Source organism: Mirounga angustirostris, unplaced genomic scaffold (assembly GCF_029215605.1).
Source record: "Mirounga angustirostris isolate CCGP_5_RB_7025 unplaced genomic scaffold, mMirAng1.0.hap1 SCAF_1, whole genome shotgun sequence".
Taxonomy (NCBI): domain Eukaryota; kingdom Metazoa; phylum Chordata; class Mammalia; order Carnivora; family Phocidae; genus Mirounga; species Mirounga angustirostris.
Window position 1 is genome coordinate 123,080,761 of NW_026991709.1, and position 27,840 is coordinate 123,108,600.

Genomic DNA, 27,840 nt, shown 5'->3' on the forward strand with positions numbered 1-27,840 from the left:
TCTATAAATAACAGGGAGTTATCGCTGGTTTCACAGTGAGGGACATGGGGAAACATAATTTTAAGATTAAGATGGAAGGCAGGGCATAATGAGTAGAGAGAAAAGGTAGGCAGAAAACCCAATTACAAGCTAGTGGAAAGGAATATATCTCAAAGAAATTTCCAAAAAATGGCTGACAAAAATTAGCCAATGATATGTGGATAGAGGATGTCAAAGACAAAACCAAGGTTTGTGTCTGGGTAGCTGCAAGTGTAATGTTACCAAAACAAAGTCAGCCTATGGAATCAGTAAAATGAGGATCATCCAGATAGAATTACTGCCTTAATTAAATAATCTTTAAATATCAGCTGTCTTCCCGAGGCGCCTGGGTGGCTCAGTCAGTTGAGTGACCAACTCTTGGTTTTGGCTCAGGTCAAGATCTCAGGGTCATGAGACCCAGCCCTAATGCCCAAATCACACTCTGTGCTCAGCAGGGAGTGTGCTTGAGATTCTCTCCCTTTCACTCTCCCTCTGCCACTCCCGCCCCCTCACCCAAGTGAGCAGGCCAGCACTCTCTAAATATTTTATTTTATTTTTTTTAAGATTTATTTATTTATTTGAGAGAGCGAGAATGAGAGAGAGTACATGAGAGGGGGGAGGGTCAGAGGGAGAAGCAGGCTCCTCGCCGAGCAGGGAGCCCGATGCGGGACTCGATCCCGGGACTCCAGGATCACGACCCGAGCCGAAGGCAGTTGCCTAACCAACTGAGCCACCCAGGCGTCCTGTAAATATTTTAAAATAAGTATCAGTTGTCTTCCTAAAACAGCACACCCAAGTATTTATGAAGAATTTCTTAAATGCTTATAGTGATTTCACGAGTTTCCTCCAATTTTACTTATTGACTAAATAACAAATCATTCAGTCTTCTGATGTAGGTACAGAATATTTGGTATTTTTCCATATTATAAAGGCAAGTAAATTGTAAAAGTTATTAAAGTATGATACTATGATAAAAAATGGACTGCATTCTGTATTTATTAAATGAAGTCCTCCTGACAAGTGATTTATAACAATAATCACATTAAATCTACCTTGAGCTTTTGGCAAGAAAGTCCTCAACGGTCCAAAATAAAAATAAACCCAGAAGCATAAAGTACCATTCAGTATCTAACAAAACATTCTGTGTATGCTTCAAATTTTATTTATATGGACCTGAAAACACTGGTAAAATCTGCACTAAAAGATAATGCACAGAAAAATAAAGCGAACAATTTAAAATTTAATATGTGAACAAGCACAGCTGAGTCTCCAGCACTCTGCGAATAGGGTTTAACTGATATTATAGCTAATTCCTCCAAATCACAATTTTCCCAAAAAAGAAAATTCCACAGTCCATGATCAAGATGGAATGAAAACTACTATTAATCAACCAATGCATATTCCTTGTAGCTATCAAACTGTGAATGGTATTCCTTGTTACTATCAAACTGTGAATGGGAGCCTACTTAAGAACTGAATATAACTGACAATTATCAAACAAACAAAACCTTCTTGGATTATTTCCCCATTTCACCTCGCTGAAGATTAAGATTTTAGGAACAGTGCTTTCCAGATGCTTAGTAAATTGTACAGTTCGTTTTTCATCAATCTACCAAAGTAAGACTTTTAAAAATGAATACCTCTTGCAACATTTACCCGTTTTGACCAGACACTGAGCTTCTTTGCTCACCACCCAAGATGGGATTCGAAATTCTCAACTTTTCTTTCCTAACTCCTATGTTTTCTTACCAAATCTAACGGGTGAAATTATTTTTAGGTGACCAGCTCATCCGTTCGACAATAACTAAGCGCCTATAATGTTACAGTTCTCAGCCCTAAAAAAATCCAGCTTCCCGAGCTTCTAACGGCAAATTTAACTTTTATGAAAACACCACAGAACGTCACAAAACCATTACTTAGTTTTTGTTTTTTGTTTTTTTTTTTTTACCGGATATATTACACTTAAGTCAAAAGCTCACAGCCGAAGCAACAAGCAAGCGTACGAAACTACAGCAGGTCCGTATGATTAAATTAACCTCGATTTCCCGAGAACGGGGGAAACTGCTGGGGCTGGGGGGAGGGGCCCAGGGAGCATCCCAAGGACGTCCACCCTCAGCACAGGTTACGGCCCCCTCCCCTCCTGCAGGGCTGGAGGTGAGTGCGCCCGTCCCCTCCTCTACCACGTCCCTACCTTCCCCCGCCTCGGATTACGCCACAACAGACAAGAGGACTTTTTAGGGAGAGAAAGAAACGGGAGCGCGAGCGCCGCACACTCGACCTCCCAGCCTCGCAGGAGCGGCCGGCCGGAGCGAGGCCTGGGGCTGCGCGGTCCCGGGCACTGGCCAGAGGATCGCGCGGAGCCGCGATGCAAACGCCCAGGCCCGGCCAAGCGGCCTCCCCGCCCCCTCCGGCTCAGCTCAGGGCCGGCAGACGGCGCCCAGGGGGCTAACTTCGCCGGAGAAGAGGAAGCAACGCAGCGAGTAACAGGCTATGTGGACGCACGGGGAGAGGAAAGGCTGTCTGTGCGTCTGCCTACTGGCAGGACCGTCTCACCTTCCCTCTGCCGGGCCCGTGCGGCCCCAGCTCACCTGAGGAGGGCACCGGGAGACCGCCGCGGCCGCCGCGATGGCCGTTACGGCACGAGGCCTCCGCTCAGCCGCCGCGTAGCTCTCGGGAGAGGGGCGGGACGCGCGCGGCGGGCGGGCGGGGCTCCGGTGCCGACTGGCCGGGAGGCCGTGGGCGGATCCGCGCGGGCAGGAAACCCCCTCCCGGCGCAATCCGATAGGTTCAGTCGCTCCTTTTTCTCCTATCCCTGAAGCGAGAGCTGTCTGCGCCGCGCTCGGATTGGGCCGGCCCGCCTGTCAATCAAGTGCTGTGCTGGGCGTGGATCAAGCTGAGGCTGTCCAGCGGAGAGTGAGCGAGAGGGTGAAGAGTGCCTGGCCTGGCCTGGCTCTTGTCGTTTTTGCCTCTCCGGTTGCTGTAGCCGATTACTTTGGGCCTTCCTCCTCAGCGCCACATTAGACTCCGCAGCAGAAATTACTGCTTCCCTAGTTCAGCCCCAGCTGTTCTGGGAGCTTCTTCCTGGTTTCTGCATTAAAGAGGGTCTTGCCCAACAGAAGGTTTTTAGGGGCAGGGAGAGAAAATGAAAAACAAACCAAAAGGCCTGGAAATGGGAACCTGAGAGAAAAATGTAAGATGTACGGTTAATTTGAGCCACAAACCGAAATAAGATGACTCTAAGGGCCTTCCAGGTGCCCTGGTGCGTGGATAGCTTCCAGTCTCAGCTGTGGTAGCCATGCTGTGAGGAGGACAATGACCTTCGGTGCCAAGTGTGCCCATTCTTAGCGGCCCAGTCCCAGCCACCTGCCCGGTCATCACTAAGTTGGTTCTCCCCACTCCAGTACTGCAGCCCCCCACCTCAACCTGCCTCATGCCTTCTGAACCATCTTTGTGGCTCGGCTCCGCTTAGGCGTCGCCTCCTCAGGGAAACCGGCTGGGTTGGATACTTTTCATGGAGCACAGGTATTTTCCCCAAACAAGCTGTTGAGTTGGTCCGTATCCCCACGTAGATGGTAAACTCATTAAGTCAGGAACCATGTCAGTATTTTTCCCTACTGCCAACTACATAGATGGTAAGTAAATATTGTTTAAGGTGTTAATACAGCTTCCTTTCCCTTCTTTAATCCTGGCCTAACTGTAAGTCCCAAGGGTTCACATTCTTCTGCATTTAACTTCAAAATTATTATTTTTTTTAAAGGATTTTATTTATTTATTTGAGAGAGAGAGAGAGGATAAGAGAGACAGCACGAGAGGGGGAGGGTCAGAGGGAGAAGCAGACTCCCTGCCGAGCAGGGAGCCCGATGCGGGACTCGATCCCGGGACTCCAGGATCATGACCTGAGCCGAAGGCAGTCGCTTAACCAACTGAGCCACCCAGGCACCCTAACTTCAAAATTATTCATTTGAGTTCTGAGGTATGTGGTTTGGTTGCCATTATTTAGGACCACAAGGTCAAGCACAGATCACCTTCCACCCCTTCCTGGCTTCAAGTTGGCTCTGGCAAGTAAACCATGAAACTCTGGGCAACAGCTACTGTATGTCTATATCCCATTATTAGCATCCAAAGTGAATAATATAAGTGAACTTCAAATTTATTCTAATGGTCTAAATTCCTTTGCATATTTATAATGGCTACTATGGACTGAGTTTGTCCCCTCACAAAATTCATATGTTGAAGCCCTAACCCCTAATGTGACTGTATTTGAAGACAGGGCCTTCAGGAGGTACTTAAGGTTGATATAAGAGTGGGGCCCTACTACTATAGGATTAGTGTTCCTGTAAAAAGAGACAGCAGAGAGCTTGCTCTCTATCTCCACCATGAGAGGAGTGAGAAAGGGCCATGTGCAAGCCTGGAAGAGAGCTCTCACCTGTAATTGACCATGATGGCATACTGATGTGGGACTTCAGCTTCTAGAACCAGGAGAAATTAAATTTCTGTTGCTGGTATTTTGTTATTGGCAGCTCAAGCTAATACAATAGTTTTATTTGTTGATACATCTTATAAAGTTTATGGATTGAGATGCTATTATATTCATTTTTTAAGCTGGAGAAATGATTGTCCAGAGGTGAAAACTGTTTCTCCAAAATCATACAACAAACTGTTAGCAAAACCTGGCTCAGTTCAATTCGACTTATATATTTAACATGTGATGGGTTGGGGGTGTTTATACAAATACAACAGGTAAAGTGGTTCCTGCCATCAGGTAGCTTATACCACTGCCGTAAGTGGGGAAAATAAACCCAGAAAAATATGCTGAAGTTGTAAGTTTAGATTTTATTTTGTAAGTGAATACGTATTTTGAATGAACCAGTGGTCTGAACAGACCCTTCACAAGATTTTGATCTAGATCTCTTGACTACTGTGTGCCACCTATTTAAGCAATAGAAGAAATAAGGGAAAGAGCTTTCTTTTAAAAGGGTTTTTAGTTCCCTGTAAACATGTTTTTTCCTTTTAGTTTTCCTTCTTTAAGTTTCCTCATCACCCATTCTTACCAGGAAATTTAAAAAAAAAAAAAAAAGAAAGAAAGGGGTGCCTGGGTGGCTCAGTCTTTAAGCATCTACCTTCGGCTCAGGTCATGATCCCAGGGTCCTGGGATCGAGCCCTGTGTCAGGTTCCCTGCTCAGTGGGGAGCCTGCGTCTCTCTCTCCCACTCCCACTGCTTGTGTTCCCTCTCTTGCTGTGTCTCTCTCTGTCAAATAAATAAATAAAATCTTTTAGAAAGAAAGAAAGAGAGAAAGAAAAGAAAAGCTCAAAAAACATATGAAAAGGTGAAGGAATTGAAGGAAAAAAAGAAATAGCGATGAAACAAGAAAGCATTGGGTAGAAAGTAGATAGGCAAAAGCCACATATGAAATTGCAGTATGGTAACTTAGAAGGAATGGAGTTACATGTTCTTATGGGGTGGAAGTTGTCCCAGAGACTTCCTTCCATACACCCTGTCTCCCCAACTTCCAAATATTAACATTCACATGGCTTCTTCTTCCCCTCTTTTAGCAGAACTCAAACCAAAAATGGGAATCACCCCTGCTAATTATTGCTGAGTGGCCCAGGGACTAGCCAGAATCATGTGACAATAATATTTAGACCAAAACTTATGACCTATGGACTGGAAACGGGGCTTTGGATAGGGATAGCTAATCTGTCTAGGATAAAAACATGTAGGCAGCTCACTTTATTAATCCTGAAGGAAAGGATTTGGGAAGACAGGAAGGGGAAAATAAGCCTCCATGTCTCAAGATCTTTCCCAGGAAACTTGATAGCTTATAGTTAGAAATGATTAGAGGATGATCTGGTTTAGCATCACTGCCAGGTAGGACTGTTTAGGGCAACAACAACAAAAAAGCCCTACTTACTAATCAACAAGAAGTAACTAATCACAAGCTTGACTGTGAAGTATAGAAATTAGTGGACCCTGGTAACTAAATTTAATTTCTGGACTGAGTATTGTTATGCTTTTATGGGAATTAATTCAACAAAAATTTATTGAGTCCACTCTGTGGTAGGCACTATAATAGGTGCTGGAAATCTAAAGATCAGTCTTAACTGAAAGGAGTTCAATCCAGTGTCAGAGAATGAGATTTAAATATATTTATTATTAATATAGTTAATACAGCTATAAAAATGTATAGGGGGACATTAAACCACAGGGGGATTTGTATGGTCAGGCTAGTCAGGCAAATAAGTAGGCAAAGAAGAGATGGGTTTTCCACATAGAGGGGCCTGCATTTAAAAAGGTATTACACAATTGAAAAGGTATTACACAATATTGCTGAAGGAAGTCTCTGGGACAACTTCCACCCCATAAGAACATGTAACTCCATTCCTTCTAAGTTACCATACTGCAATTTCATATGTGGCTTTTGCCTATCTACTTTCTACCCAATGCTTTCTTGTTTCATCGCTAAAGATGACTAGAAAAGTAAGCAATAGCAGGTTATAGGAGTTAAGGACCTTAGCCTTTATCCTATGGGGGATAAGAAGCCATCAGAGCGGTATTCTTCACCACTTTATTTTTTGTTTTGTTTTGTTGTTGTTGTTGTTTTTTAAGATTTTATTTATTTGAGAGAGAGAATGAGATAGAGCATGAGACGGGAGAGGGTCAGAGGGAGAAGCAGACTCCCTGCTGAGCAGGGAGCCCGATGCGGGACTCGATCCCAGGACTCCAGGATCATGACCTGAGCCGAAGGCAGTCGCTTAACCAACTGAGCCACCCAGGCGCCCTATTCTTCACCACTTTAAAATGTCATTCTATTCTTTTCTGGCCTCCAGTGTTTCTTCTTTTTTTTTTTTTTAATTTTATTTTATTATGTTATGTTAGTGACCATACAATACATCATTAGTTTTTGATGTAGTGATCCATGATCCATTGTTTGCGTATAACACCCAGTGCTCCATGCAGTATGTGCCCTTCTTAATACCCATCACCAGGCTAACCCATCCCCCCCACCCCCCTCCCCTCTAAAACCCTCAGTTTGTTTCTCAGAGTCCATAGTCTGTCATGGTTCATCTCTCCCTCTGATTTCCCCCTTTCATTTTTCCCTTCCTTCTCCTACTGTCCTCCATGCTATTCCTTACGTTCCACAAATAAGTGAAACCATATGATAATTGACTTTCTCTGCTTGACTTATTTCACCTAGCATAATCTCCTCCAGTCCCGTCCATATTGATGTACAAGTTGGGTATTCATCTTTTCTGATGGCTGAGTAATATTCCATTGTATATACGGACCACATCTTCTTTATCCATTCATCTGTTGAAGGGCATCTCGGCTCTTTCCACAGTTTGGCTCTTGCGGACATTGCTGCTATGAACATTGGGGTGCATATGGCCCTTCTTTTCACTACATGTCTTTGGGGTAAAGACAAAGACACTACGTGTCTTTGGAGTAAATACCCAGTAGTGCAATTGCTGGGTCATAGGGTAGCTCTATTTTTAATTTTCTGAGGCACCTCCACACTGTTTTCCAAAGTGGCTGTACCAGCTTGCATTCCCATCAAGAGTGTAAGAGGGTTCCCCTTTTTCCACAATTTCTCCAACATTTGTTGTTTCTTGCTTTGTCAATTTTTGCCATTCTAACTGGTGTAAGGTGGTATCTCAGTGTGGTTTTGATTTGAATTTCCCTAATGGCTAATGATGATGAACATTTTTTCATGTGTCTGTTAGCCATTTGTATGTCTTCTTTGGACAAGTGTCCGTTCATGTCTTCTGCCCATTTTTTGACTTGATTATTTGTTTTTTGAGTGTTGAGTTTGAGAAGTTCTTTATAGATCATAGATACCAGCCCTTTATCTGTAGTGTCATTTGCAAATATCTTCTCCCATTCTGTGGGTTGCCTCTTTGTTTGGTTGACTGTTTCCTTTGCTGTGCAGAAGCTTTTTATCTTGATGAAGTCCCAAAAGTTCATTTTTGCTTTTGTTTCACTAGCCTTTGGAGATGTATCTTGAAAGAAGTTGCTGTGGCCGATGTCGAAGAGGTTACTGCCTATGTTCTCCTCTAGAATTTGGATGGATTCCTGTCTCACATTGAGGTCTTTCATCCATTTTGAGTTTATCTTTGTGTATGGTATTAGAGAATGGTCCAGTTTTATTCTTCTGCATGTAGCTGTCCAATTTTCCCAGCACTATTTATTGAAGAGACTGTCTTTTTTCCATTGCACATTTTTTCCTGCTTTGTCAAAGATTATTTGACCATAGAGTTGAGGGTCCATATCTGGGCTCTCTATTCTGTTCCATTGGTCTATATGTCTGTTTTTGTGCCAATACCATGCTGTCTTGTGATCACTGCTGTGTAATATAGCTTGAAATCGGGCAACATGATGCCCCCAGCTTTGTTTTTCTTTTTTCAACATTTCCTTGGCAATTCAGGGGCTTTTCTGATTTCATACAAATTTTAGGATTGTTTGTTCCAGCACTTTGAAAAATGTCATTGGAATCTTGATCGGGACGGCATTGAAGGTATAGATTGCTCTGGGTAGCATAGACATTTTAACAATGTTTATTCTTCCGATCCATGAGCATGGAATGTTTTTCCATCTTTTTGTGTCTTCTTCAATTTCTTTCCTGAGTATTCTGTAGTTCCTAGAGTATAGATCCTTTACCTCTTTGGTTAGGTTTATTCTGAGGGTCTTATGGGTTTTGGTGCTATTGTAAATGGAATCATTTCTCTAATTTCTCTTTCTACAGTTGCATTGTTAGTGTATAAGAAAGCAACTGATTTCTGTGCATTGATTTTGTATCCTGCCACATTACTGAATTGCTGTATGTGTTCTAGTAATTTGGGGATGGAGTCTTTTGGGTTTTCCACATAAAGTATCATGTCATCTGCGAAAGGAGAGAGTTTGACTTCTTCTTTACCGATTTGAATACCTTTTATTTCTTTTTGTTGTCTGATTGCTGTTGCTAGGACTTCTAGTACTATGTTGAACAATAGTGTGAGAGTGAGGCCTCCAGTGTTTCTGATGAGAAGCTGTCTTACTGTTTTCCTGTATGTCATATGTCTTTTTTTCTTTTTCTTTTTTTTTTTTTTAAAGATTTTATTTATTTATTTGACAGAGAGAGACATAGCGAGAGCAGGAGCACAAGCAGGGGGAGTGGGAGAGGGAGAAGCAGGCTTCCCGCAGAGCAGGGAGCCCGATGTGGGGCTCGATCCCAGGACCCTGGGATCATGACCTGAGCCGAAGGCAGACGCTTAACGACTGAGCCACCCAGGCGCCCCTTTTCTTCTGCTTTTAAAGTTTTGTTTCTTTATCTTTGTTTATCAGCAGTTGCACTATGTTTCTAGGTGTGGTTTTCTTTGTATTTATGCTGCTTGGGGTTCACTTATTTCCCTGGATCTGTGGATTACTGGCTCATATTGTTGTTTCCTTTTATCAAATTTAGAAATCTTTTGGCCAGTATTTCTCCAAATATTTTTTTCTGCCCCTTTCCCTCTCTCTCCTTTTCTGAGACTACATTTACACTTACGCTAGACTTCTTAGTCCTTAGTACAGGTCATTCCAGGCTCTGTTCATTTTTTTTCAAAACTTTTTCTTTCTATGCTTCAATTTGGATAATTTCTTCAGTTTGGATAGTTGAGAGCCAGTGTCTGGTAATTCCTGGAAAATCTGAACATTAACATCTTCCCAAAAGCACAGATACCCTACTAATGATTGTGGGCTATTTGGGGAAAGGTTTAGAGACATATTAGTCAAGAAGACAGAAATCACAAGATATTATAACAGAAAGAATCTAGTATTGGGTATTGATGGACTGAAAAAGCAAAAAGGGAGCACTGCAGTAGCCCAGAGGTGATAACTGTACAGAGCAGCTACCACCTTTAGGGCAAGTGAAAAAGAGAGGTCAAGGTTGGACTATAAGCTGTCTGAAGCTCAGAGGAATGACCCAGGTGAGCTATAGCTCAGATCCCAGAAAGGATGCTGTTTATCTGGTCCTCCTCCTACTAAGAGGGATATGATGAGGCTGCTGGGGGATGGAGGAGTGCCAAAAGAAGCTCAAGGCTGAGATCAGTTGCTGCTGCTGGAGCAAAGGGATATTGCTTATTGCTGGGGTAACATTGACAGAAACTGCAAACCAATGGAAAGGAGGAAATCCTTTCTCCCCTTCTCCTGTCTTCTAGTCTCCCTCTAATGCCCTTTATTGATGGAACCTAGTGAGACACCAGCCAGTATAGGAAAAATATAATTTGCAAGGTCTGAGCCATAGCATCACAGAGGTTAGTACAGAAGAGTGAATTTGGAGTTAAAAAAACTCAATAACAATAACAATAGCTTAATAACCATATCAACATTTGTTGTGCTAAATTAGTAAAATTGCCCAAATTAGACCCAGATTAATGCTACCTGATATGCTTTTACTGACTTTTATGCCCTTTTGAAAAGAATTTCAAGTTACCATGTTGTGTCAATTTTCTGCTATACCGTGATTCCTGTTAGTGTCTTTTTTCAGGGGTAAGGATTACCTTTACTGCAGCTCACACATATATTTGCTACAAAATCATAAACAAGGGCAGTTTTGGAAAAGATCTGTAAAACTGAGGGTAAGTAGATCCTGCCCCAACATTAAGTCTCCCACCATCAGGCACAAAATGTCATGGACCGTCTAGAATCCAATCTTCTCCCTACTTCCATTTCCTATGCATTACCTAAGGTAGCCATAGCAAAGGGAAGAGCAATTTCCTGTTTGAAAGTAGGACAACCACTATGGTCATTGAAAAACCAGCTGTTTTCCTTTGTTCCCTCTTTCTTGCCTCAACTCAGGCTCCCTTACCCAACCTAGTCACCTCTAGTTTCTAATGTAAATAGATGACAAATCAGGGCTTGGTATTAAGCATTTCACCCTATTGTGTCCTTTTCACCAATGAAGATTTTTGAATATTGAAAGATTTTTATTAAACATTTGTAGAACATTGTGCATGAACATTTTTTTAAGGCCACAGAAGTTCCATTGGAAAGGGGTCATTTCCTCAAGTATTATGTTTTTTAGTGATGAAAGTTAACATTATCCTACCACAATTACCTTTTGTTAATAACAGTAGAGACACTGGGTTCATGGTGTTTCACATATTTAATATTTGTTTTTTAACATATTAGACTAGAATAAATTTTCTACATCTGCATATATTAATTTTATATGCCACCCTGTCAGTTATACAACACAAGACATTTATAGGTAAACATTAAAATGGCAGTGTACCTATTAATAACTAAATGTTAACAAGATAATAATCAAGTATTCATTTAATGGGAGAGTCTAAAATTTCCTGATAATCCTGCCTTCTTAAATTCCTCCAATAAAGTTTATAACCAGCAAGGACAAAAACACTAATCATAATGATTACCCCTCCAAAAACATCATAGACACTAGGAAATATGTGTAACACTAGAAGCTGCAAGACCATAGCTACTACAATCTCCAGGTGTTGTACTGTGCTGACCAAAGCTGGATGGAATTTGTCCAAAGCATAATAAACTCCTAAGAATGCTGCAGTGGAACAGACGCATATGGCAATGAGATAACTCCAGGTTTCTCCATCTAATGGGATGATGGGTTCTTGAAGAACAAACATAGTAGATATTCCCCAGATTGTCCCAGTCCAACCAAAGGTAAACAGTGCAGTCCACATGCTGATCTTCTCCTTAATAGATCTGTATACTATCATGGAAAGAGCAGTGGTCAGTCCAGCCATCACGGTCATAGTGTACCCAAAGGCTTCTTTCCAGGCATTTAACAAAGAATTGTCTTCATCAACAATGTTGGGGATCATGACAAGACAAACACCTAAGATGCTGCAAACAACTGTAGCCATGTCAACATAAGCCATTTTCTCATCTACAAGTAAAAAAGCCAGAATGGCACTGAAGACTGTGGTTGTGGCTCTCCACATAGTGGTCCCATTGCTGGGAGGAACTATTGAAAATGATGTATAAGCACAGGTGATAGAAATGACATTGCATACGCCGTAAAAGAAGAGTCGTAATCTGTATCCACTGGGTCCAAAGGGGGCCTCTTGGTAGTAACATACAACTAGCACAGATAAGACCTGCAAGACAGAACGGATAAAAATCAGCTCTAGAGACGGAACTTTAGAACGATCAGAAACCAGCCTAGTGATAAGAGCTACACATCCATGAGCCAAAGCAGATCCAAACAGCACTATCCACATTTTTCTGGATTGAAAAATATTTTTTTCTGCAAAGCTCTGGAATTGTCCAAAATCATTGGTCATTGGGTCTTCTGTTGGCGGAGGTCGAGTATCCATGGTTCCAAAGAAAGTTCTTCCTTTTCTTTTCATTTCACTCAGCAGGCCTTTCTTTGGATTTTCTTCCATAAAATTTCCATAGTCTTCATTGATTTCTTCATATCCGTCATCCCCAGGCTGGGGATAATGGGAAGTATATTTCACCATCACCGTGTTGGGATGTATTTTCACCCGTTTTTTAACTGGATATTTTTTGGAGGGAGAAGTATCCATTTCTTCAGATAATCAATTCTATGTAAGAAAAAAAAAGAGATAAATGTACATACTCAGTTGAAATTTAGTTTTGATTTCTATTACAATCATACGCACCAATTTAATCATAGAAAGTAGAGGTTGTAAAAAACCTGCATTTTTCACTCTCATCTGACACCTGCCCCTACTTCTCCTTCTGCTTATTCTTTGTCTCATTCAGCTGTTACTTATCTTTGCACTACAAACAACTGAAATTTTTCATTCATCTTTTCATTCCTACCTGTTTCCCCACTCATCCAGTAAGAAAAACACAGAAAAGTAAATAACTTAGATAAAACCTTTCCTTTTCATTGTGTTCCTCTATCTATATTATAAATTTTAAACAGGTAAGTCCAAAGTTTTTTGTATTATCACTTCTGTATAATATCACAGTTAGCTTTATAGTACAAATTACAGTCTTTTTAACATTTATTCTGGACTCCTCATACATATTTATATATATAGATAGATCAAAATAAGAAAATAAGTAAAATGGATTTAGTGACAGTCATGCATTGTTGGTGTGTACTACCTTTCTGATAAGCAATTGGTCAATATATTTTAAGATTTTAACTGAAACTACCCTTTAATTTAGCAATATCACTTCTAAGAGTTTATCCTAAAGATATGATCACTTATGTGTTTTAAAAAAAGGAAAAAATAATATATTTTTATATATGCTTATATAACATAAAGGAATTATGGAAAGATAAAAATAAACTAATAATTGTTAGGGTGGAACAGGGAACAAGAGTGGAAGAAAACATTTATACTATATACATTTTTGTATTTTTATTTTTGAATCACAATATTGTTCAAAAAATGAAATTACAAACTAAAACAAGATGTTCATCTGTTAAGAAAAAGCATACAAAAAAGTGTAGAAAAAATGAGTAGGAGGGTTCACTGTAGCTTACCACAATGACCCTTCATACAATGGAATACTATGCTATACATCCATTAAAAATGACGATGCAGATCTTTATTGACACAAATGTCCACGACATTTTGTTAAGTGGGAAAAAAGCTTGTTGTAAGGATTAAATGAGATAATGCATATAAAGAATTTGCCACCGTACTGACATATCATGAACTCTCAGTAAATGTTAACAAGAATTCAGCTTCCTTTCTTTCACCTTTCACCCTTCTTGAAACACTGGGTATCTTCTACGTTGTTATTCTTTCTCCAAGACTTGTATTTGTTCACTCAGTTCTCTTTCCTGTTTGTTCTTTTTTTCTAAGAACAATTTCTTCTTTGATTCTTCCCCTCCCCTCTGAAAAAAAAAATTTTAAAAAAGGACTAAACCTTTTTGTTGTTGTTGTTTTTGTCCTTATGACATACTTCCTGTCCTTGCCAAGAACTCACCAGTTCCAGGATCTTAAACCATGGTCTAGAAATCAAATCCTATTTAGTTCTTTGACACCATCTGGGTAGCCAACTGTTTCATTCCTCTTTACTCTTTTTTCTTCTAAATGACACTATCTTCAGGTGGAAGAAATCATTTTTAAAAAACACCACCTGTGCCTCCAAATTCTTCATTTTCCTAACCTGGACCTCCCACTTGCAGTCCTTCCTACATATTACTATCAAGCTAGTCTGATGTTTTTTTATTCCAATTTGTATCAAATTGTGACTTCAGCTTCAATAATCCCAAATTGAATGTCTTGGTCTCCCAAATAGATTTTCCTTCCCTAACTTAAAGTGATTTTCTCAATACCTCACTGAATTTATGTTTGCAATACCACCATTTCTCCAGTTCCCCAAGTTAGAAACCAAGGAATATTCTGAATTATCCTTTCTGCTATCACACTTCTATTTGGTCATCAATCTTATTGTTCTTGTCTTTGAAATATTTCTCAGATTTTTCCTTCTCCAATTCCATTTTACCTTTGTAATTCTGGATCAGGTTATTGTTAATTCCTATTTAGAATATTGCAATAGCATCCTAACTAGCCCCAATCTTTCTCCCTTAAAGTCCATCTATGTTATACCACTATCACTTTAATCTGTCTTTTAAAGATTCAAAACAAAAAACTTCCCTTAAGCTTCCCCATTTATTTTTTTTCTTCCTTGTCTAACATCTGCAGTAGTTCTAATTTTGTAATCTAATCATTTTTTTGTTTAAAGATTTTATTTATCCATTTCACAGAGGGAGAGAGAGAGAGCACAAGCAGGTGGAGCGGGAGGGAAAGGGAGTAGCAGGCTCCCCGCTGATCAGGGAGCCCAATGCAGGCCTTGATCCCAGGACCCCAGCATCATGACCTGAGCCAAAGGCAGACACAACCGAGTGAGCTACCCAGGCGCCTCTAATCATTTTGTTATTTAGGTGTCTCAACTCAGTGCTGAGTTTCGTCTCTAGTCATTGTACCCAAATTTACTATGTTAAATCTCCTTTCCTTGCTAGTCAGTGTCTTGCTGACATCTCTGTTAGAACCCATAACTTCTGATGTGCTGTCCATTGTTAAAATTTTGTCTTATATCCATTCAAAGCTTTCCCATTTCCGATTGCAGGCCAGATTTGTAGCTCCAGGGTCATGGATAGGGAGAGGATGTGGTCTGCCATTTTACTCCTCTCATTCCCTCCCTTTGGAGTCTGCGGGAGGGCGATGTAGTCTGCCTCTGGGACACCTCCTCCATCTCTCTATTCTAGGCTCCAGCTCTCCTGGTGTATTGGCACAGGGAAGAAGGAAAAAGAAAGGGATGCATGTTTTATATTTGCTGTTGTTGCGTGATGGCTTTTTGATGTGGAAACTTGGCTGGCTGAACTACATTCCCCAGTTATTTAATCAAACATTAATATAGGTGTTGCTGTGGAGGCATTTTGCAGATGTGATAAAAGTCCTCAATCAGAGGCATCTGTGTGGCTCAGTTGGTTAAGCCTCCAACTCTTGATTTCAGCTCAAGTCATGATCTCAGGGTCATGAGATTGAGCCAGCGTCCAGCTCTACACTGGGCATGGAGCCTACTTAAGATTCCTCTCCTGCTCCCTCTGCCCCACCCCCCAACCCCCACCACTCACACATGCCCTCTCTCTCTAAAAAAAAAAAAAAAAAAAAAAAAAGTCCCTAATCAGTTGGCTTTAGGTTAATCAAAATAAAGTCTATTCTGTATGGGCCTGACCTGATTGGGTAAGCCCTCTGAAAGAGGGCTTAGGCCTGGGGCGCCAGGGAGGCTCAGTCTTTAAGCTCAGGTCATGGTCCCAGGGTCCTGGCTTAGAGCCCCGCATCGATCTCCCTGCTCAGCGGGAAGCCTGCTTCTCCCTCTCCCTCTCCCTCTCCCTCTCCCCCTGCTTCTGTTCCCTCTCTTGCTGTGTCTCTCTCTGTCAAATAAATAAATAAAATCTTAAAAAAATAAAAATAAAAGAGGGCTTAGGCCTTTCTTGAGCTTGGAGATTCCAAACAGTTGATGCCCTTGGAGTCCCAGGCTGCTCATGATCTTCTCCTTACTGTTTGTGGGCAAGAAGCTTCAGCCTGTGCTTATGGGGTTCCAACATGCTCTTGATCTTCTCTTCCTGGCTGTCTGCCCTAAATACCTCAGACTCTTTTATTTAGCCCCCACAATTATATTAGCCAATTCCTTGTAATAAATCTCTTACTGGTTCTGGACCTCACTCTGATAACATGTTGGAAATCACTCCTTCATTGTTGTCTTTGTTTCTCTGTTAACTCTGATAGATCACTGATACTCTCTAGGTTATAGGTATCCAAATGCAGGCTATCTTGGGTAAATTTTGTAGGGCCCCCCTAATGCATAAATCCCTGATGTGAGAGCACCTCCTGCCATAGGGCTTATGGCCCACAGATTTTTGTTGTTTGGTCCTCTTCCTTGTTGGACAGCTCTCTTGGGCAGGCACCAACAGTATCCACTTGGTCCCAGGAAATTCACATATCCTTACCACTCCAGTGAGTGTCCGGACCATTTGCCGCTGCCCCCTTCTCTCCAATTTTATTTCTCTTTGTTCAGGCAAGCAAAGGGCAAATTAAAATGTGCTGTCTAAACAGACTTCCAAATGGAGAATGAGAAGGCACACTCAATCATTGCACATAATGATCTGGTAATCTTCACAGCTAGAAGGGGGGACTTGCCTCTCCTTTCTCCCATCAGGAAAAAGCGTAACATTTTTCTTAAACCAAAGACCCATAACAGATAATATGATCGCTGTAACAGACTGTATTTTTCCAAAGAGAACCACAAATCTAGTATCTCCCATACTTGATGTTTGGGATTTTTTTAAATGTGAATTTAACATTATTAAATAGAGAGGTGGAGTCTATATTCCCTCACATTAAAAGTAAGTAGGCTTTTGTGACGATTTCAACCAATAGAGTATGGCAGAAGTGACATATTGTGACTTCTGAGGCTAGGTCATAAAAAGTGATATAGCTATGCCTTCCTAGCTGCAATACTTTTGCTTGGAGCTCTGAGCCAACAGATAAGCAGTCTGACTGCTCTGAGGCTACCAAGGTATGAGGAAGCTCAAACTAGCCCATGTAGAGAAACCACATGGTAGTCCTTATGTAGTCCTGAGACTATATAAAGAGAGAAATTCCTGGCCAACCCCCTCCAACTGCTCCAACTGTAGCCACCCATCTGACTTCAAGTATATAAGAGACCCTGAGTCAGAATCTCCCCGCCAAGTCCTTCCCAAATTCCTGATCTACAGAAACTATGATAGATAATAAAATGATTGTTGTTTTAAGCTACTCAGCTTTAGAATGATTTGTTACCTACAGTAGATAACTAGAATACCCCACTGTGCTTCCCAGTATTTTAAGGAATGGGAAGGAATAGTGATCTCAGTGATAGTTAAAGTGAAAGGCCTCTTATTTCTGGCCCTAATTGATGCGCTTTAGAAAGTGGAACATTTTGGGGCACCAGGGCGGCTCAGTCAGTTCAGTGATCTCTACTGGGGTCTCCATCTCAGGGTCATGAGTTCAAGCCCTGTGTTGGGCTCCACACTGGGCGTGGAGCCTACTTAATAAGAAAGGAAGGAAGGAGGGAAGGGAAGGGAAGAAGGAGGAAGGGGGGGGAAGGAAGGAGGGCAGGAAGGAAAGGAAAGGGAAGGGAAAGGAAGGGGAAAGGAGAAAGGAAAGGAAAGGGGTACATTTTGCCCTTCATTTTAGAATCATGGATGTTTATTCCAAAGTAAGAGAAAAGTTTTATTCTACATCCTGTTAGGCATACATTAGTATATTTAATCCTAGTCCAACTGCATACTTTAAACTATTCTTTGCACTGTGCAATTTCTGTTCTTTTCTGTCAATGGATTAGTCTATGACAGATATATTCCAGGTATTTCTAAGCACTATTAATATTATATTGTGCCCCACTGATTCAAAAATAATCTTATACTGAAGAGATACATAAAAATCTTCTTCAGTCTCTCTAGTTTTCATTTAATTTCAGGTTTCATGAATACAGTTCTTAAACAGAACCTGAAATCCTAACTAGTTCTTACATTTTTGCACGTGTAAGTCAATGTATGTTCATTTCAATAAATATTAATTGAGGTACCATAAGCCCAGCACCACGCTAGGCTCTATAAATATGAAGATAAAACAGGCATGGTCCCTGCACTCATAGAGCTCACAAACTGTGGAAGAGACAAAGTCAAAATTTAATATTTTAATAAGTTTATAATGCAATCTACATGAAATTCAAGGAGCTGCTAGAGCACATACAAAGGGCATCTAACCCAAACAGGGGAGTCTTAGCAAGTTTCCAGGTGAAAAGGATACCTGAATTAACTATACACATATGTAACAATTTATCAAGTATAGAGGAGAAAAAAATTTTTTTTCTAGAGATAATAAATTTAAAAGTCAGAAATGTTGGTTTTGAGTTCTGGCTCTGCCACCAACGAGAGTAATAATCATGTCTATTTTAAGAGTTTTAAATGGTAATTATTGGGATCCTTTGATTCAGCTCTCTTCAAAATCAGTTTGTCTTTTTAATGATTTCACACTTTTAGTATTTTGATATATCCCATGCAAGACCACTGTGCAGTTCAGTGATCACAACTTTCTACCCCCTGTTGAGAGTTGTTCTGACCAATGCGCCAATTCTACTTCTTCCTCACAGAGACAAAGAGTCTCAACTAATCTCACGGCTCCAAGCTCCCCTAACAAAGATTTATGTGAGAAGGTGCCCTCCAAGGCAGAAGTGTACATTTCAGTTGTGTAGAACAACTCAGCTGAGTAGAGGGAATATGAAACAATAGGACCAGAGGACCAGCCTGCCTGGCTACAAATGTACCAACCCGAAATGCTCAACACAAATGGATTAAAAGGACACATAATTTGGTGTCTGCTTGAACAATGGGGACAATTCAGTGTGGCAAGCCTGAAAACAATATTTTTGTCCAAAAGAGGCACTGTTTCCTAAGCTACATTCTACAACACGAGGCCCATGATCAATTCTCTCGTAAGGCTGAGAAACTTAACACTGATGAGCCTACTGTCTTGGTAGGAATCCATGGGAAAATCCCCTCATGATACCTAAAGCAAATGCTACTTGATAGTGAGTTTCTTTCTTTAGTTACCAGAATGATCCCTATAGTGGTGAAAAGTCTTAGCTATAGGGGTGACTGGGTGGCTCAGTCAGTTAGGCATCTGACTTCAGCTCAGGTCATGATCTCGGGGTCCTGGAATTGAACCCTGCATCAGGTTCCCCACTCACTGGGGAGTCGGCTTGTCCCTCTCCTTCTGCCCCTCCCCCTCCCCATTGGTGCTCTCTCTGTCTCTCTTTCTCAAATAAATAAAATCTTTTTTTAAAAAAAGTCTTAGCTATAAATCTGGCTACTACAATTTGATTATAATATAGTGGTTTAAATGTAAGTACTAACGTGATAGTTAAAACATAAATAAAATTGGCTTTTAAATAAATATAAAGAACTGATAGGTTACTACCTTATACCCGAGCAGTCTAGCCCTAAGATACCTTATTACCTCAATTTGCTTGGACAGTCTTGTCCCTGAGTGAAAATGAAAAGACTTCACCTAATTGATCACCTAAAAGGGAGGACACAACAACCACCTTTCCAGGATATCATGAGACATCAGGACATGCACAGGGTCTGTACTGTTAAATATACCTCCTGAGACCTGCTGAGAGAAGCCATTCTTCCCTCCAAGTTGATGAAAAGGGGCCCACATTCTAACGCTCCAAAGGCTATCAGCATGATTCTACCCATCTTTAGGCTAAGCCCTGGCTGGCATAACCCTTGACACTCCTCTTTGAATAGGGATTCTTCTCTCTTCCCCACTGCAACTCCTAAAGATCAGGAAGGACTAAAGGCAGCATTTAAGTTTGCTTGTACTTTATTAATACTCTTTGAGCCTGTATCTTTATGTAAAGGTACACTGCTTTAGAGGAAAAAGAACTTGTTTCTAAACTCTCACCTCTCTTACTAGAAAATCACTTCTTAAGTAAACTAATAGAGTTTGAAAGACAGGAATATTGATAATAAGTGAGAAATAACAGAGTAGAAGGTAAAGGACATGTCCTATCTTGTATCAGGCACACTTAGGATGTGAAGAATTTATCATGAGGAATTAAATTTCTTAGAAGGTGTGATAATATTCATGTTGCATCTAAGTGGCAAATAATCAAAATGAACCAAGTATATAATCAAATCATGAAACAGAACAGTTGATGAAGATAATAAAAGAGGGACTACAGGAAAAGCTAATGGCACATCAATCAAATACTTAGATTATATATATATAGGAACCCATCATAGGCAAATTTGACAGAAAAATAAATAATAAAAGAGGAGACATACAGCCTAGTAGTCTCCTATGGTAAGCCAACTGAATATGATATGACCTCTATAAAAATATAAAATGAAATTTCAGAGCAAATTCTGGACAGAATCATTCTAAGTCAGATGTATTACTTAGGACATATATACCATATGTAATTGCAGAACTTTCGATAAAAACATCACTCATATTGCATCAGATTATTGCTTGACAAAGAACAGTCCATTTACATCTCTCTTAGGAAAAAAATGTAAGGCAAATAATATTTCCCCTTTTGTAACACTTAGATTAAAGCATTCTTGCAATGAGCTATCAGAAAGAGACTAAGGAGACAAAGAAGACCTTGATTTAGCCAGACATTGTGACAATACTTTCAGCACTCTAACAGAAACAATCAGAAATAGGATAAAAAGCAAGAATAGGAAATCAAATAGAATAAAGAAAGGCAAAACTAATAGCTCTAAAATCCAGTGAAAACAGAAGGAAAGATGAAGAAAATAGTAGCAATACCATCAATAGCCAGACATATTGATATTTATGATATTGTGCTAAGCACTAAACATGGGCCAACTCAGCTTTGTGAGGAAGTGAAACCTTAGGAGGCTTAGGAGTAGGGGAGCACTGGGGAGGGGTGGAACATTCAAAATTTGGAGAAAGCCAATTGCCTACCTCACTTTAAACTGACAGAACTTAAAAGGAGATAAAAGAAAGTATTCACTTTAGGAAATTAATTTGATAGACATTATTGAACACACTCTATGTGAAGGGCATCAGGTAGGCAATGTGGAGCAGGTTAGTAGGTTCTATTGTTGAAAAGAATTTCTTCCAGTGGTTGTCTAGAACTTTGTAACACAGTACCCTAAATTAGTCTCTCCGCCCTACTTTTCTTTCCTTTCCTCTTCCCAAGCCCCTCCCTCTTTCCCTACTTTACCTTCTCAACTTTACTCCCATCCCCCACAGGAGCTCTGACATTCTAGCCCAGGAGTAGCTACCACTTACTCATGCAAATGATCTCACAAAAAATATTTATTTCATTGCCTTAAACAAAGCATTATCACTGTCAGAATCACATTCTGCTTTCAGAATAGCCAAAACTATTTTCATTTTCCTGAAATCATAAGTTCTCTGACAGGTGATAGGGGTGATGATGACAAAATACCTGTATAGGAAGTAGGAGAAAAATCTCAATCACATGACCACTCCTGCCACTGAAAATCTCATCCTAAAACCTGGCTTCCTGCCATCCAAACTAATTGTACACATTTTCATCCTCTGGGACTTTTCCCTGTGCCACTTGGTACTCAGCCTCTGCCTCCTCTTAATCTCTTTGTGTATGACAGCATTAAGTTTTAGAAAGTAGTGGTTCCTGGGTGCCTGGGTGGCTCAGTTGGTGAAGCGTCCAACTCTTGATTTCAGCTCAGGCTCAGGTCATGATCTCAGGGTTGTGAGATGAGCTCTACATCATGCTCCGTGCTGAGTATGAAACCTGCTTGGGATTCTCTCTGTCCCTCTCCCTCTCCCCCCTCCTCCTTTCTTTCTCGCTCTCTCTACCCCTCTCTAAAGAAAAAGTAGTGGTTCCTCCAGTATGTGTTTGGTGAGCAGGGGTTGGGAGTAGGGGAGGACAACCTATGTGCCTCAACAGATGAATGAATAAAGAAAATGTGGTATATTCATACAATCAAATATTATTCAGCCATAAAAACGAATGAAGTTCCAATATATACTACAACATGGACAACCCTTGAAGGCATTATGCTAATTAAATAAGCCAGACACAAAAGGACAGCTGTTGTATAATTCCACTTAAATGAGGTATTTAGAATAGGTAAATTCATAAAAAGAGGAACTAGGTTAGAACTTACCAGGTACTGGGAGGAGAGGAAATGGGAAATTATGCTTAATAGTTATAGAGTTTCTGTTTGGGGTAAGGAAAATGGTTTGGAAATAGTAGTGATGGTTGCACAACATTGTGAATGTAATTAATGGCATTGAATTATACACTTAAACAAGGCTAATATGGTAATTTTTGTGTTATGCATATTTTACCACAAGTTTTAAGTTTTAAAAAGGGGTGGGAGGGGCACCTGGGTGGCTCAGTTGGTTAAGCGACTGCCCTCGGCTCAGGTCATGATCCCGGACTGCCAGGATGGAGTCCCGCATCGGGCTCCCTGCTGTCAGCAGGGAGTCTGCTTCTCCTCTGACCCTCCCCCCTCTCATGCTCTCTCTCTCTATCTCATTCTCTCTCTCAAATAAATAAATAAAATCTTTTAAAAATAAATAAAAATAAAAAGGGGTGGGGGGCAGAGTTGTGGTTTCTCCTGCGTGGCTTGGGGGAGAGGGGGAAGCAATGCTAGGCACTGGTATTTTTTAAAACCTCCCTAGTAATCCTAATGTATAATTTTCTTGTGTAAGAACCACCTAATAGATTATCTAAGGGCCCTTCCGGCTTTAAGATTTAACAATTCCATGTGCTGCTGCATGACTGAAGAAGACAGAGTAGCACAGAGCTGGAAATTTAAAACAAAACAAAACAAAACAAAATGAATACTGAAGCCAGACTGCCTGGATTTGAATCTTAGCTACAGAACTTATTAAATTTGTGTAACTTCTTTGCCTATTTCCTCTTCTATAAAATTGCGATAAGGATAATATTACCTCATAGGGTAGAATGAGACTACTAAATTAGTTAAAACAGGGATGCCTGGGTGGCTCAGTTGGTTGGGTGTCCGACTCTTGGTTTCAGCTCGGGTCATGATCTCAGGGTTGTGGGATTGAGCCCCACGTCAGGCTCCATGCTCAGCACCGGGTCTGTTTGAGATTCTGTGCCTTTCCCTCTCCATCTGCCCCTCCCCCTGCTGGCTGTCTCTCTCTGTCTCTCTCTCTCTCAAATAAATAAATAACATCTTTAAAAATAAATAAATAAATAAATAAATAAATAAATAAATAAATAAATAAATAAATAAATAAATAAACAAACAAACAAACCAGTTAATACACACAGAACATTTTGTATCTGGCATCTAGCAAGTGCTCAATATATTTTAGTTTTTCTTTCACATTATTCTATCTGTCTGGAATGACCTGGTCCTCCCCCTTTTTGTCCTTGTCTCTCTGTTGAGCTCACATTTGTGCTTTAGTGGTGTGCTCAAGCATTACTTCCTCCTTTGCACTCTTCCTTGGCCTCTCCCATCTTTGTGCCCCCACTGTCCCTGAATTCATTTGTTTATATCCTGTCTTTCACACCAGATGGCACACTTCTTGATAGACTTTCTCACCATTTTATCCTCAGCCCCTAACACAGTACCTGGAACATACTGGCACTCAATAAATGTTTGTGGACAGAATATTTCAAAACCAAGAGGGAGACATGGAAAAGAATAGGGAATGATGTTAAGACTACTGACATCCCGGGAATGCCTAGGTGGCTGTCGGTTAAGCATCTGCCTTCGGCTCAGGTCATGATCCCAGGGTCCTGGGACCGAGTCCCACATCGGGCTCCCTGCTCAGCAGGGAGCCTGCTTCTCCCTCTGCCTGTCGTTCCCTCTGCTTGTGCTCTCACTCGCTCTGACAAATTAATTAATTTTAAAAAAACCTACTGATATCTCAAATAGCAAAAGCAAACTTGAGAAAGAAGAACAAAGTTGGGGGTGTCATGCTCCCTCCCAGCTATAAAATAAGTAAGTCATGAGGATGAAGAATACAGCATAGGAATATAGTCAATAATATCGTAATAACTTTGTATGGTGACAGATGGTAACTAGATGTGAGGATCAATTTGTAATGTTTAAACTATCAAACCACTATGGTGTACACCTGAAACTAATATGATATTGTATGTCAATTATACTTCAATAAAAAAGAAAAAGAAAAAAGAATACTGACATCTGTATAGGATCTTACAGGCCCAGATAGTATCTCTTAGTATCTCTCTTAGTATCTGCTCAGTCATTGGTAGTATTAGGTAACTGAAAACCTTGTTTCCCTTGATAATTAAAACTACAGAAATGTTCAGAAGAACTTTCCCTATTTTCTGCCTTTATCCTCTGTTTTAGTGAAACTTCTCCAGAGAAACAATCAATAGGATATGCATATACAGGCATACCTCAGAGAAATTGCGGGTTCAGTTCCAGGCCACCACAATAAAGCAAATACCGCTATAAAACAAGTCAAATGAATTTTTTGGTTTCCCGGTGCATATAAAAGTTATGTTTACACTGTACTATAGTCTATTAAGTATGCAATAGTGTTATATCTTTAAAAATGTACATTCCATTAATTTTAAAATATTTTATTGTCAAGAAATTCTAATCATCATGTGAGCTTTCAGCAAGTCATAATCTTTTTACTGGTGGAGGGTTTTGTCTCGAGGTTGAGGGCTGCTGATAGATTAGATGGTGGTTGTTGAAGTTTGGGTTGGCTGGGGCAATTTCTTAAAATTAGACAATGAAGTTTGCCACATCAGTTGGCTCTTCCTTTCACAAATGATTTCTCTGTAGCATGTGATGCTGTCTGATAAGCATTTTATCCACAGTAGAACTTCTTTCAAAATTGGAGTCAAGGTGCACTGGGTGGCTCAGTCATTTAAGCGTCTGCCTTCGGCTCAGGTAATGATCACAGGGTCCTGGGATCAAGCCCCACATTAGGCTCCCTGCTCAGTGGGGAGCATGCTTCTCTCCCTCCCTCTGCTGCTCCGCCTACTTGTACTCTTTCTCCCTGTCAAATAAATAAATAAAATCTTAAAAAAAAAAAAAACTTGAAACCCCAAAAAACAAAATTGGAGTCAATCCCCTCAAACCCTGCCACTGTTTTATCAGCTAAGTTTATACAATACTCAATCCTTTGTTGCCATTTCAACAATCTTCACATCTTCACCAGTAGTAGGTGCCATTTCAAGAAACCACTACTTTGCTCATCCTTATGAAGCAACTCCTCATCCATTAGTTTTATCATGAGATTGCAGCGATTCCATCACATCTTTAGGCTCCACTTCTAATTCTAGTTCTCTTGCTATTTCTACACATTTGTAGTTAACTTCCTCCACTGAAGTCTTGAACCCCTCAAAGTCATCCATGGGGGTTAGAATCAACTTCTTCCAAACTCCTGTAAATGTTGTTATTTTAACCTTTTCCCATGAATCACAAATGTTCTTAATGGCATCTAAAATGGCAAATCTCGGGCGCCTGGGTGGCTCAGTCGTTAAGCGTCTGCCTTCAGCTCAGGTCATGATCCCAGGGTCCTGGGATCGAGTCCCGCATCGGGCTCCCTGCTCGGCAGGAAGCCTGCTTCTCCCTCTCCCATTCCCCCTGCTTGTGTTACTGCTCTCGCTATCTCTCTCTCTGTCAAATAAATAAATAAAATCTTTAAAAAAAATAAAAAAATAAAATGGCAAATCTCAGGGTGCCTGGGTGGCTCAGTTGGTTAAGCATCTGTCTTCGGCTCAGGTCATGGTCCCAGGGTCCTGGGATCCAGCCTTGCATTGGGCTCCCTGCTTAGCGGGGAGCCTGCTTCTCCCTCTCCTTCCCACTTGTGCTCTCTCCCGCTCTCTCTCTCTCTCAAATAATAAATAAAATCTTTTTAAAAAAATTAATAAATAATAAAATAGCAAATCTTCTGAAGCACTTCAATTTACTTGCCCAGAGAAATCACTATGTATGTCACCTATAGCCCTATGAAATGTATTTCTTTTTTTTTTAAGATTTTTTAAATTTATTTGAGAGAGAGCTCGAGTGGGGCGGGGGGGAGGAGAAGAGGGAGAGGGAGAAGCACACTCCCTGCTGAGCAGGGAGCCCAATGCAGGCTCAATCCCACGACCCTGAGATCATGAGCTGAGCTGAAGGCAGATGTTTAACTGACTGAGCCACCCAGGTGCTCCTTGAAATGTATTTCTTAAATAGTAAGACTTGAAAGTTGAAATTACTCCTTGATCCATGGGCTTCAAAATGGATGTTGTGTTAGCAGGCATGAAAACAACATTAATCTTATACATCTTCATCAGAGCTCTTGGGTGACTAGGTACATTGTCAATGAGCAATAATATTTTGAAAGGAATCTTTTTTTCTGAGCAGTCGCTCTCAATAGTGGACTTAAAGTATTCCATAAACCATGTTGTAAACAGATGTACTATTGTCCAGGCTTTGCTGTTCCATTTAGAGGACACAGGCAGAATAAATTTAGCATAATTCTTAAGGGCTCTAGGATTTTTGGAGTGGTAAATGAGCATTGGCTTCAACTTAAAGTCACCAGCTGCATTGGCCCTAACAAGAGGGTCACTCTGTCCTTTGAAGCTCTGAAGCCAGGCATTGACTTCTCCTCTCTAGCTATGAAAGTCCTAGATGGAATCTTCTTCCAATAGAAGGCTGTTTTTATCTACAATGAAAATCTGTTGTTTAGTGCAGCCACCTCATTAAGATCTTCTGGATAATTTGCTGCAGCTTCTACAACAGCACTTGCTGCTTCACCTTGCACTTTTATGTTATGGAGATGGCTTCTTTCCTTAAACCTCATTAACCCACTTGTGCTAGTTTCAAGATTTTCTTTTGAAAGTAGCTTCCTCACCTCTCTCAGCCTTCACAGAATTGAGGAGAGTCAGGGCTTTGCTCTGGATAGGCTTTGGCTTAAGGGAATGTTATGACTGGTTTGATCTTCTATCAAGACCACTAAAACATTCTCCCATATCAGCAATAAGGCTGTCTTGCTTTGTTATCATTTGTGTGTTCCCTGGAATATCTCTTTTAATTTCCTTCAAGAACTTTTCCTTGGCATTCATCATTTGGCTAACTTTTTGGCACAAGGGGCCTAGCTTACAACCTATCTTGGCTTTCAACAGGCCTTCCTCATTAAGCTTAATCACTTATAGCCTTTAATTTAAAGTAAGAGACATGTGACTCTTCCTTTCACATGAACACTTACAGGCCATTGTGGGGTTATTAATTAGCCTAATTTTAATATTGTATCTCAGGGAATAAGGAGGCCTGAGGAGAGAGAGAAAGATGGGGGAACGGCTAGTCAATGGAGCAATCAGAACCCATACAATATTTATTGATTAAGCTTGCCATCTTCTATGGACATGGTTCATGGAACCCCAAAACAGTTACAATAGTAACATCAAAAATCACTGATCACAGATCATCATAACAAATATATCAATAATGAAAAAGTCTGAAATATTGTGAAAATTACCAAAATGTGACACAGACATGAAATGAGCAAATGTTGTGGGGAAAAAATGACACCAATAGACACAAAGTTGCCACAAACCCTCAATTAATAAAAAATGCACTATCTGTGAAGCACACTAAAGCAATGTGCAATAAATGAAGTATGCCTCTATACATATACAGAGATTTATTTTAAGGAATTGATTCACGTGACTGTGGTGCCTGACAAAACCAATATTTTCAGGGTAGGCCAGCAGGCTGGAAGCCTAGGGAAGAGCTGCGGTTCAAACTCAAAATATCTGAATTCCCTTCTCAGCAGATATTAGTCTTTTCTTTTAAGGCCTTCATCTGATTT

General features: G+C 40.5%; 2 protein-coding genes across 10 annotated transcripts in view; both read right to left on the minus strand.

Annotated features, from left to right (window-relative positions):
• NCK1 (NCK adaptor protein 1) overlaps positions 1 to 2,763 on the minus strand; it is a 78,876-nt gene extending 76,113 nt beyond the window's left edge. For 3 of the 7 annotated variants that reach the window (XM_045903710.2, XM_064587428.1, XM_064587427.1), the window contains exon 1: positions 2,572 to 2,696. The gene's annotated coding sequence lies outside the window, so the exon portion shown is untranslated. Of the gene's footprint in view, positions 1 to 2,571 lie in introns of all 7 variants that reach the window. The other 4 variants (XM_045903709.3, XM_045903708.3, XM_054504399.2 and 1 more) reach the window with 4 other exon arrangements.
• An 8,195-nt stretch (positions 2,764 to 10,958) lies between these two features.
• The window catches only part of SLC35G2 (solute carrier family 35 member G2), a 39,586-nt gene continuing 22,704 nt past the window's right edge, over positions 10,959 to 27,840 (minus strand). Inside the window, exons 2-3 of one of the 3 annotated variants that reach the window (XM_045903716.3) lie at positions 13,701 to 13,838; positions 10,959 to 12,564 (exon numbers count right to left, since the gene is read on the minus strand). In XM_045903716.3, coding sequence (XP_045759672.1) covers positions 11,308 to 12,546 — 1,239 coding nt within the window. In that variant the 5' untranslated portion in view covers positions 12,547 to 12,564; positions 13,701 to 13,838 and the 3' untranslated portion in view covers positions 10,959 to 11,307. The remainder of the gene's footprint in view (positions 12,565 to 13,700; positions 13,839 to 27,840) is intronic. The other 2 variants (XM_054504403.2, XM_045903714.3) reach the window with 2 other exon arrangements.